Source organism: Coccinella septempunctata, chromosome 2 (genome assembly GCF_907165205.1).
Source record: "Coccinella septempunctata chromosome 2, icCocSept1.1, whole genome shotgun sequence".
NCBI lineage: Eukaryota > Metazoa > Arthropoda > Insecta > Coleoptera > Coccinellidae > Coccinella > Coccinella septempunctata.
This window is the reverse complement of record NC_058190.1, coordinates 2,154,448-2,164,800: the sequence shown is the minus strand read 5'-3', so window position 1 is coordinate 2,164,800 and position 10,353 is coordinate 2,154,448. Positions and strand designations below refer to the sequence as shown.

The window sequence follows — 10,353 nt, the reverse complement described above, 5'->3', positions numbered from 1 at the left end:
TCTGGCCAACTTTTCCCCCGACCGGGTTATTCTCGATCTCGAACGAACTTCTTCATGTAATCGTACCATTAGATCCTCTTAATTTTGATGATACTCTGTTATCTGTGAATGTAATAAGTTCAAAATTTCGCATTTCAGTTTGTTCTTTCATTAAATTTCGAAAACAGCGATTATTATCGCTTATACAGATTGCGAAAGAAGGTAATTAATTAATAATTGCTTTTTGACTATATTAAAATATTTGAACGAGTTTCTGATATTTGCCTTTCAGCCGGTGGTAATATCTATATCAGTTTATCAGCTCTAAAAAGCAGTTTTTATTGCTACGTTTGAATGATCGATATGGATCAAGAAAGGTAAAGTTTATTCATATGGTTCATTCCGATCTGAGTTACAGAATAGGGGTGATTTGATTGTTGTCATCAGCTTGCTATTTTTGTAGTAAACAGCTTCTTTGTCACATATGTGGCAAAAGGTTATCCAGTGTGTCTACATTCAACCGCCATATAAAACAGGTGCACCTGCAAGAGCCACTTACAGGAAAGGACACGAAGAATATTAAATGTCCACTTTGTGAGGATAAACTTAAATTATCATTTGGAAGCCATGACCAGTTAGTGGATCATATAGAAAAAATTCATTTTTTGACTATTATACGATCAACTCTTTATTTTGGAAACAAAGAGGAATTTGAAGCTTGGAGAGCAGTTGACAATAGAAATATAGATTATGCCTTTCAAAGAGGTCAAAAGATCAAAGATGATGAGTACATATACTATAATTGCAATAGGAGTAATACAAGAGGTGAGTATATTTAAGCTGTCTATCTAAGTAACTCAATTATTCAATTACTTCTATTCAGGATATGACAGTAAAAGTAACCAAAGATGTTCAAAAGCAGGAGGAAGCATTAAAATATCAGGATTATGTCCATCTAGAATTTGTGCTAAAATAACTAATTCTGGTAACACTTTTAATAATATAGTTATTGTACTAGTGTTGATTCATTCTATTTAAGGAGTAACAGTGAACTATATTGAAACACATGCTGGCCATGATGATGAACTCCGAGCCAAACATTTATCGAAGGATCAACAGGAAATGCTCGCTGAAAAATTATGTGCTGGTGTTACAAAAGAGAGAATACTTGAGGATGCGAGAATATTAGAGGAAGGGAAGCTCACCAGAATGAATATTTTAACAAGAGGAGATCTCTCATATATCATTCGAAAATTCAATATAAACAAACAACGACATGCAGATGATATGACAGCAACAGCCTTAAAAGTGGAAGAATTGAACTGTCAAGATGAAAACACTGTTTTCTTATTCAAGCAGATAGGTATGTTTTTATACACTAATTTGATTCTGATTTAATACCTGCTTATCATATTTTTATCAGGAGAAAGTCACCCTCAGCTGCAAATTGAAGATTTTGCTATAGCTTTCATGAACAGGACTATGGAAAGAAAGCTGAGGGAATTCCCAAAAATTATTTGTATTGATGGCACTCATGGAACCAACATGAGGAATTTTGAATTGACTATTGTTTTAGTCAAAGATGAGAACAATGTTGGGTTCCCTGTATCCTTTTTGATTTCCAATCGTTTGGATCAGACGATCCAAAACATTTTTTTTAGGTCATTAAGGGAAAGACTTGGAGACTATATAAAATGTGAGTATATTATGACAGACGATGATGCCAAATATTTCAATGCATGGTGCCAAGAAATGGTGAAGGATGAGAAGCCAAGGCGTTTGCTTTGCACGTGGCATGTCATAAAAAACTGGAACATCCAAGGGAGAAATAAAATAAAGAAAATAGAAATCAGAAAAGGAATGAAATACAGAATGAGGCATATATTGAAAGAAACTGACCAAACCAAATTTCTAGAATTGAAAGAAGAGTACTTCAAATATTTGGAAGAAGAATGTGAATATGATTTTTTGAAATATTTACAGAAGTGAGTTGTGATATAAGCAATTTAGGCAACTTTATTCTAATTTCATATTCTTTCAGACACTATTTTCAGAGTATTGAAAGAATAATGATGTGGTCCCATTGCTACAGGATAAATGTTGGTATTAATACTAACATGGCTATTGAGAGCCTAAATAAAGTGATAAAATACAATAAAATGAAGGGAAAGCAGAACCTACGGTAAATATTTGTATATTGATACACTATAATTATGTATATTATTTGGAATATGTGGATTTCAGAATAGAAAAATTATTAGATTTATTAGAAGATCTAGTACAAGATAAAATGTGGAAAAAAATTATTGATTTGGAGAGACCTAACGCCAATTCCTACCAAAGCAGAGTAGGTAGAGAAGCTCATATAAAGGCTGAAAATGAAGTAAAGGACAAAGTGATAGTATTAGATTCTGGTGAGTTTAAAGTTTTCTCGACTTCGGTAAGTGGAAAATTTTATATAGTTAAATATAACGAGATGTGTGACGATGAATGCAGAACCTTGTATTGTGACCAATGCAAAGTATGCATTCATAAGTATCAATGTCAGTGTCCAGAATACACTATCAAAACTGCATTGTGTAAACATATTCATGCAGTTGCTTTGGCCGAAAAGAGGAGCGATTTTGTTGTAGGTCCAGAGAGTGATGAATCTCCATTATGTATAGATGAGCCTTCGACTAGCAGAGTTCGAAATCAAAATGAAGTTGACAATTTTATTGAAGAAATAACAGAATCTCAAAATACTGTTTCCATTGATCCTAGTACCAAGCGTGAGGTAAGTTGGGTAGAAAATTGGTGATGGGAATATCCTGTGCATTAAAATTTTTGTAGACTGTATTGAAAGATACATTCCTGAAATTAAAATCATTGGATGATGAAGAATTTTATAAGATGGTAGAGATTATCAATAAAACTTATAATAGTTCTCAAGCCAAAAAAACCCAAAGAGTAGAAAAAAGGAAAATAGAAAAGCAATTATATTATCCTAACAAAAAGTAGAATATTATGAATGTTGGTGATGGAATATTATTCACATTTATAACTTGCTTTTCGTTTGAATTTAGAAGGTTAATATTAATCCACTGCTGCTTTGTGTTGGTTTTCATTTTCGATTACTTTGTAGATATCACTTAGAGGGTGTGAAGGTGGGGAGGTGGTGGGTCAATATCTACATCTATCATGGATGTCTGATTTGTAGAATATGTGTGCTTCACTTTAGAAATGATAATGCATGAATTTGTCTTTTTAGTGATTGTGAAATATAATTTCATTCATGTAGGTAAATGTGGTTTTATTTTGATTTTGGATTATCTAATTATACTAAAGAAATGTATAAGATTGCTTAATTTATATCCATTCTGAATACATTTTGTTTGTTTGTAGTGTTCACTTGTGTTGCGCACTCAAACTTACTCCGAGTAAGCTCTGATTACTCAAATTTACAAATGTATGTATGTCTTCCTCAGAGTATGCTCTCTGAGCATGGTCATACTCTACTCTTGTAGTAAGTTTGTGAATGCAACCTTGGAGTATAATGCTATTGTACATGCACTGTTGCTTCCCATGAGTTATGCAGATTTCTTTTGTGAAACAAGTAAATGTAATTGACTCGTACTTCTTGGATATTCTATTGTTCATTGTAGAAAATAAAGAATGATAACTTTTTAACCTGGATGTTTCTGTTATTCCCTATGTCCTGCCAATTTCATTTTCAAGAGCATCTTTGAAAAGATTTGAGTGAGAAAATTTGTGTATCTCTTTTTGTAGGCCAATTCTTCAAAGTTTCTGATCAAAAAAATTTAAGAAGCAATTATGAAGTTATATTGCCTACGAGTTCTGTAGAAAAATATCCCTAGAAAGTTAATCCTTATTTTGAATAGACATCAAATTGTCTGATAACATTAGTGATTTTTTTCTAATCTATTTTGAATATGACTTAGATTTATAGTTACGTTTTAGTATTCAAAGCAAACCTTCCTTGAAGTGGATACAATTTTCAATATCTTTTTAATATTAACTAAAATGGCATAATAAATTTAGGTAATTATGAAGTTCCGTATTTTTATTACATTAACCAAATTTTATATCATATTCATCCACATGAGGAACTAACGGAGAAATTTGTACAATACTATACTTTCAATATTATTATTTTCAATCCATGTTTGAATAATATACTTCATATTAATCAGTGGATTACAAAACAGAACACTAATATCAGAGACTCTGACTATGACTTATCACAAGTTGAGCTTTGTAGCAAAGATCTTTCTTTGTAGGTTAAGCTATCAGCTGAAAGCTGTCAATTCATAACACAACATTCGTTTTTCGATTAACACACGTCAATATCGGGTGCATTGCGTAGGGAAAACGACAAACGAGATAGCTTTGCCCTGATTGGCTAGGATTTTGGGATTCTTTGAGAGAATTAACGTATGCTCAGAGAGCGAAGATAAAGTTTTGGCGGGAGATGCGCTGCACTCTGATTGGTCGATATGATTTGGCATCCTGGAGACAATTAATGTATGCTGAGAATGAGAGATCATGTGGCACGTATCTACGATGTGGCAGCACTATAGAGGGCAACACTTACTGTATTTTTATTCCACTTTGGATTTGGGTACTTTGGTGTTCCACTTTTTAGATTATTTAGTCTGTAGATTTTCCTGAGAATTCAAATAAATCGAATATAGGATATTATTATTATTATTAGGAATCATTTTAACTCATCTCAGTGTATTTTAATGCTATGTCTACGTGATTCGAAATGAAACAGGCACAAGAAAAACGTTTAGTATGAAAACAAACCCCCTTTTTAAATAAATTAAAATTAATTAAGCATGCCATTTAAAAAAAAAGGTTGATAGCTCACTACCGTTACCACCGGAAAAGACAAAAATTCGAAAATAGGTCAAATTTTCTCCCCCTTCCGGATTAAACACTTGGTTGGCACGTTACCCTAGATGATGAAGACCGAAAGACCGAAGACCGAAACAAAGCGTTCCACCGAATATCACCTATATAAAATTTTCAACATGTCAAAGTTGAAAAATCCTAATATGATCATTTGTAATCTGAATGATGGCAAATCGATGGAGAAAACTTATCTCGTGATGACTGAGTCAACCATATGGTTCCGTTTAGGATATTGGCCCGTTCGATTTTACCTGGAAATTAAAATGGAAACTTAGGATTGCTGATTCTTTTTTATTATTTAGTAACTTTAAACGTTTTAATCGAGCAAATTTCTGCGTTTAGTTTAAACAACGTTTAAGGGCCTTATAATCAACTTTTAGTAACGGTGCAACCCGGTTAAGGAATTAAACGTTGTTTAAGAATTTAATCGTTGTTTAGACAAACGGTGCAAACGGCCATTAGGGCCTTATAATCAACGTTTAGTAACGGTGCAACCCGGTTAAGGAATTAAACGTTGTTTAAGAATATAATCGTTGTTTAGACAAACGGTGCAAACGGCCATAACGATTTCATGAAATGGCTTCTTTCGATACCAACTGACAGAAACATACTTAGGATCAAGTTTAAAAAATTGAATATTCGTTCAGAATCTCACCCATAAAATTCATCCAAATTATTCACAAATTTTTTTAAAATGTTCATCACAATCTTCTTCTTGTTCGAACCCTCCAACAAACGCCTTAAAATTTGGTTGAAATAGGGTACCAATAATAGCGTTTTGTCAACATAAGCACTTTCAATAATCTGTCTCTCATTTTCTTTACTATTTTTACTCCAAATTGCACGATAGAAACAATTTTTTAAGTGATCTGATGCAACTAATCGGATAGACTTGGATGTACTAAATTATTCATTGCCAAGTCATATGTTTTGTTTGTCCGATGCCGTTTAAACGGCTATCCTAATTAGGATATTGGCTCGTTCGATATTTACGTGTTGATGAAAATGGAAACATAGGAATTATTCTCATTAGTTTTTGGTAACTTACACGATTTTATGAAATGGCTCATTTCGATACCAACTAACGAGACAGGACACAAGTGTAAAAAATCGTATAATACTATAAAATCTCACCAATAAAATTCGTCTAAATTATTTTCATTCTCCCTATAAAGTACTTCAGCATCTTGAAATCATATCTCACCGATCGAGAATTCAGAACAAAAGTAGGGGAGGAAACATCTAAAAATTATCCAATTGAAGCAGGGGTTCCTCAAGGAAGTGTATTGGGTCCGATCCTATATGTGCTGTACACTTCTGATCTGCCAACATGTAATAACACAACAACTGGAACTTTTGCAGACGATACAACCATAATAGCAAGCCACGAAGATCCCATAATAGCAACCAAACTTGTACAAGAACATCTGAAACTAGTAGAATCTTGGGTCAACAAATGGAAAATAAAAATAAATGAAACAAAATCAAAAAAAGTAGATTTCACCCTGAGGAGAGAACGATGTCCTCCAATCCATCTCAATGGTAAAGCAATACCACAAGCTGAAACAGTAAAGTATCTGGGATTCCACTTAGATACCAGACTTACTTGGAAAGAACATATTAAAAAGAAGAGAAAACAAGTAGATTTTAAAACCAAGGAAATCTATTGGCTAATTGGAAGAAAGTCAAAACTATCATTAGAAAATAAAATTCTTTTGTACAAAACAATTATAATTCCAATTTGGGCGTATGGACTTGAAATTTGGGGATGCGCAAGCAAGTCAAATATAGCCATCATTCAAAGATGCCAGTCCAAGATATTGCGCATGATAGCCAATGCACCATGGTATGTCACCAATCAAACACTCCATGATGATCTGAAAATACCCTTTGTCCAGGATGTCATAAAAACAAGAAGTAGAAACCACCACTCTAGATTGGAAGCACACACAAATATCCTTCTACAACCCTTAACACGTGACAACGAAGTGAGAAGACTGCAAAGGAAATGGCCAACTGACCTAATGGAATATTAAGAGATTCTCCCAATGGGGAGAACCTCTTCATGTTATGTTTTCGATGTCTATAATTGTTAAAAAATTAGCTCATAGAATTGTATTCTGATTGCTGATCAATAAATGCTTGAAAAAAAAAAAAAAAAAATTATTTTCACAATGGGCATCACAATCTTTCTGTTCGAACATTCCAACAACCCAACAACCGTCGTAAAATGGGATGAAATGGGGAAATATAGCACTTTTTCAACATAACTAACATAAGCACTTTCAAGAAACTGCCTAGATTTTCTACATTTTTTTTCACCCTAAATTGTACTATACAACAATTATGATCCTCTCAAAAGTGACCTGATGCATCTAATCCGATGAACTTTGTACTGAATTATTCATTGTCCAGCAATATGTTTGTTTTGTTTCTTTTTTGCGATGCCAGAGTCAGCTTCCAGTCCCGTACTAGAAATTTTGTCGAAATTCCAGGGGTTGTAGTTCAGCCATCTTTGAATATTTTATATATGTAGAACATTTCTGATGAAATTTTGAGCTGTCAAAAAGCCTCACCTTTGAAAACACCCTGTATACAAAGGCTGAGTTGACTCGTACATAACACTTTTTTCCCTTGCCATTTTTCGAATAGACTCGGTTTAAAAGATACAGGCTGTTGAAAACCATAAAAAATGTCATTTTAAATGAAACGTTTTTATCGAAAAAAATGAATTCCGGACTACAGTTTTTCATTTATTCGATTAATCTTTTTGGAACACAAGATATCATCCACGTTTCCCAGTTTTCTCATTACCATAAAAATACCAAAAATTTAAAGAAGCCAACTCTTGATAACACATTATGAATGTGTATTTTGTCATAGATTTTGCATGTTATTCCTATTAAGGGAATTTTGTTGTGTTCTTGTTTTGGCACAGTTTGAACGTTCAGAGAAAATATCGCTTATATAAAATGGGTTATGTTTGAAACTGTTGACTCTAGTACGAAATTAATAAACAACGATAATAAATTATTACATATTGGAGATGAATATCAGAGCTAATATGGGTGGTCGCAAGCTGCATTCGTTATCATTATCGGAAACTAGGAGAAAAATATTCAATATTTATCGCCAACGAAATTGCGGTAACCCATTAAATCATTGTTTTTTAAAAACTAGGACTTCGTTCACCAAATTCAATGGAAAAAGTGAGCTTATGCTTGTTTTTTAGTATAGTAGCTTATATTCTGGCAACACACTGTTATTGTTATAATATATACTCTTCACATAATTTTTGTGATCATACGATCATAATGTGAGGAAAAATAAACATAAACAGTAAATTAGGGATTTTCAGAGAAAAGTGTAGGATTTAATTTTTATTGAATTTGAAAAATTTTAATCATGGTTGACATATAATTAAAAAAAAAAACAAGTTCGAAGTTTAATAAAAGAAAATCGAATTACAAATTGGTAATTGTGATCAATTGATAAATTTATTACTAAGTTCAATTAATATCAATCAATTTTATGTCTTTTTGCTCCATTTGTTTGTTCTACCTCCATGTCAGGACTAATATTTTTCAGAACACGTTGGTTGGTATATTTTCCGAATAAAGTTGGTAAGAGAGTAACACCAAAACCTGTCGCTTTCTCCAGCTGAAAAAAAATTATAAAATAATTCAGAACTGATTTTGAACATCCATGATTGAAATTAATTCAGATGCATAACAACCATTGATATAAAACGAAAAAAAGAGAAGGACCGAAACAAAATCCAAATTTTAAGCGATTTTCAACTTGAAGAAAAATGAGTTGATCCCTGAATGATGGTGTGTTGGCTAGTTCGATTTTGCACGAAACTGTTAAAATTTCATCGAAGCCCCCTCCGACCTTGTTCTTGTCTACGCTAATCACTGATTCCAAATGTGAACTTATCACTTCCGTTTCCGCTGAAGCGAGTAACATTATTTATCAAAGATTATAGAGTAGAAAGATAGTAAACGCCCTCATATCTCTAGTACTAAAAACCGACTACATTTTGGGGGGTGAAAACACATTTGACAATGAGATGGCGCTGAAAACGTATTATCAATACAGAAAAACTGTTTAATAACAGTTTTCTGTTTTATAATTGAGGGGCGCGAAATTCGAATTCTATTCCTTGTATTGAATTTCAATATTGACCTTGTTGAGATCGGAAAACAAACATCCTGAGCGATAAAACAAGAGGATGGTTTTGTTTTGTAACCAGGATGTTAGTTTTCATCTGAACATTGTTTGGAATCGATTGGTATCAATGGAATACTCTGTTGGATGTGATAAATCTGTATTTGCAATCTATAAAAAATTTACAAATTGAATTTGTACAATTTATATTAGAAATTGATATGAACGAATATTCAATTTACCGTCATAGGATACACATTTCCGTTACTTACATATTATTTACAAAATTTTCAGAACCACAATTGAAAAAACCTTACAGAGGTATACAAGACCTGTATTCAAGCCCGGCAGTATAATTTCTTCATGCTTTTTTATGATTTCTTCATGGTATGGTCTCTTTATGGCACAATATACAGATTGACGAATGAATAAAACACTAACAGAAGGTTTCATAAAACTTTGACTTTCCAAATGACAATTTGACAGTCACCCGATTCCCAAATCGAAATCCATAAAACGTTTGCATTTCTGAATATATTGAAGGCAATTGAGAATCTCTGGATGGATGTATAAAAGTCATAATTTCCCCTAAATGAGCCCTTCATTTAAGGTATGCTTCCTGCATACAACAATTTACGTGTATGAACAGTTCTCAATCGACTTGTAGTAAAGTGTTCATTGCACATGGTGTAGTCAGTAGTGTTTGCAGGCCTTTATGCCCTGAAAATTTTATCCAGTTCGTAGCACTGAAAATAAAAATCAATGAATGACCGAGTCACATGTAACCAGTTTCAATACTTACATTCCCATTTTCCTTAGTAAAATTCGTTTTATTTGATCCACAGTTCTTCACCATACAATAATTTTCGAACGATATTCTGAGGTTTTCGCCAAGAAGTTAGACACAAATTTCAATAATCAGCAACTAGAACGGGCTTGAAAAACAAAAGGCGATACGAGGTTGTCTATGGATACGAGAATCAAAACATTCAAAACCTGTTTGATCAAAACGGCCATATGACTCTGACATCTCGCAAAATTTTATATGTCCCTCGAATTAAAATTTTAACCAGTCTCAGGGCCTTAAAAACACATTTGAAACACAGATGGCGCTCACATCACTTTAGTCGCTTCGTTTCCTATCTTTCTACTCTATAATTTTTGATTATTTATCTTTGTTCACGTTGCTGAAATTACTTCTCATTGTCTTAACCTCGATTTTTGTAAAACCTTCTCCAAATGTTCATCTCATCAAAGTAATTCTCTTTCAGTCTTCTCAAAATTATC

General features: G+C 32.9%; 2 protein-coding genes across 3 annotated transcripts in view; one reads left to right on the top strand and one right to left on the bottom strand.

Moving 5' to 3' along the window:
• The first annotated feature begins 58 nt into the window (after window positions 1–58).
• Window positions 59–3,648, top strand: LOC123308335. Of its 2 annotated transcripts, XR_006537092.1 has the most exons (10): window positions 59–201; window positions 272–356; window positions 443–804; window positions 863–964; window positions 1,019–1,342; window positions 1,403–1,964; window positions 2,021–2,161; window positions 2,224–2,755; window positions 2,812–3,047; window positions 3,104–3,648. XR_006537092.1 is itself a non-coding variant. In XM_044890950.1 (9 exons), exons 2-9 carry the CDS (start codon window positions 334–336, stop codon window positions 2,977–2,979), a joined length of 2,214 nt encoding a protein of 737 aa, XP_044746885.1. In that variant the 5' UTR covers window positions 59–201; window positions 272–333; the 3' UTR covers window positions 2,980–3,648. The 2 variants fall into 2 exon arrangements, 1 of the variants encoding a protein (XP_044746885.1); XM_044890950.1 differs by having other exon boundaries at window positions 2,812–3,648.
• Window positions 3,649–8,263: 4,615 nt separating this feature from the next.
• LOC123308008 (probable aminopeptidase NPEPL1) overlaps window positions 8,264–10,353 on the bottom strand; it is a 35,922-nt gene continuing 33,832 nt past the window's right edge. Inside the window, exon 8 of the mRNA XM_044890527.1 lies at window positions 8,264–8,556. Coding sequence (XP_044746462.1) covers window positions 8,416–8,556 — 141 coding nt within the window. The 3' untranslated portion in view covers window positions 8,264–8,415. The remainder of the gene's footprint in view (window positions 8,557–10,353) is intronic.

Excerpts from the sequence above, each read along its gene's own strand:
- LOC123308335 (XM_044890950.1), top strand. The coding sequence starts at position 334 with ATGATCGATATGGATCAAGAAAG. Across the intron at positions 1,965-2,020 it reads TTTTTGAAATATTTACAGAA|ACACTATTTTCAGAGTATTG; the intron begins GTGAGTTGTGAT and ends ATATTCTTTCAG. Across the intron at positions 2,162-2,223 it reads AAGGGAAAGCAGAACCTACG|AATAGAAAAATTATTAGATT; the intron begins GTAAATATTTGT and ends TGTGGATTTCAG.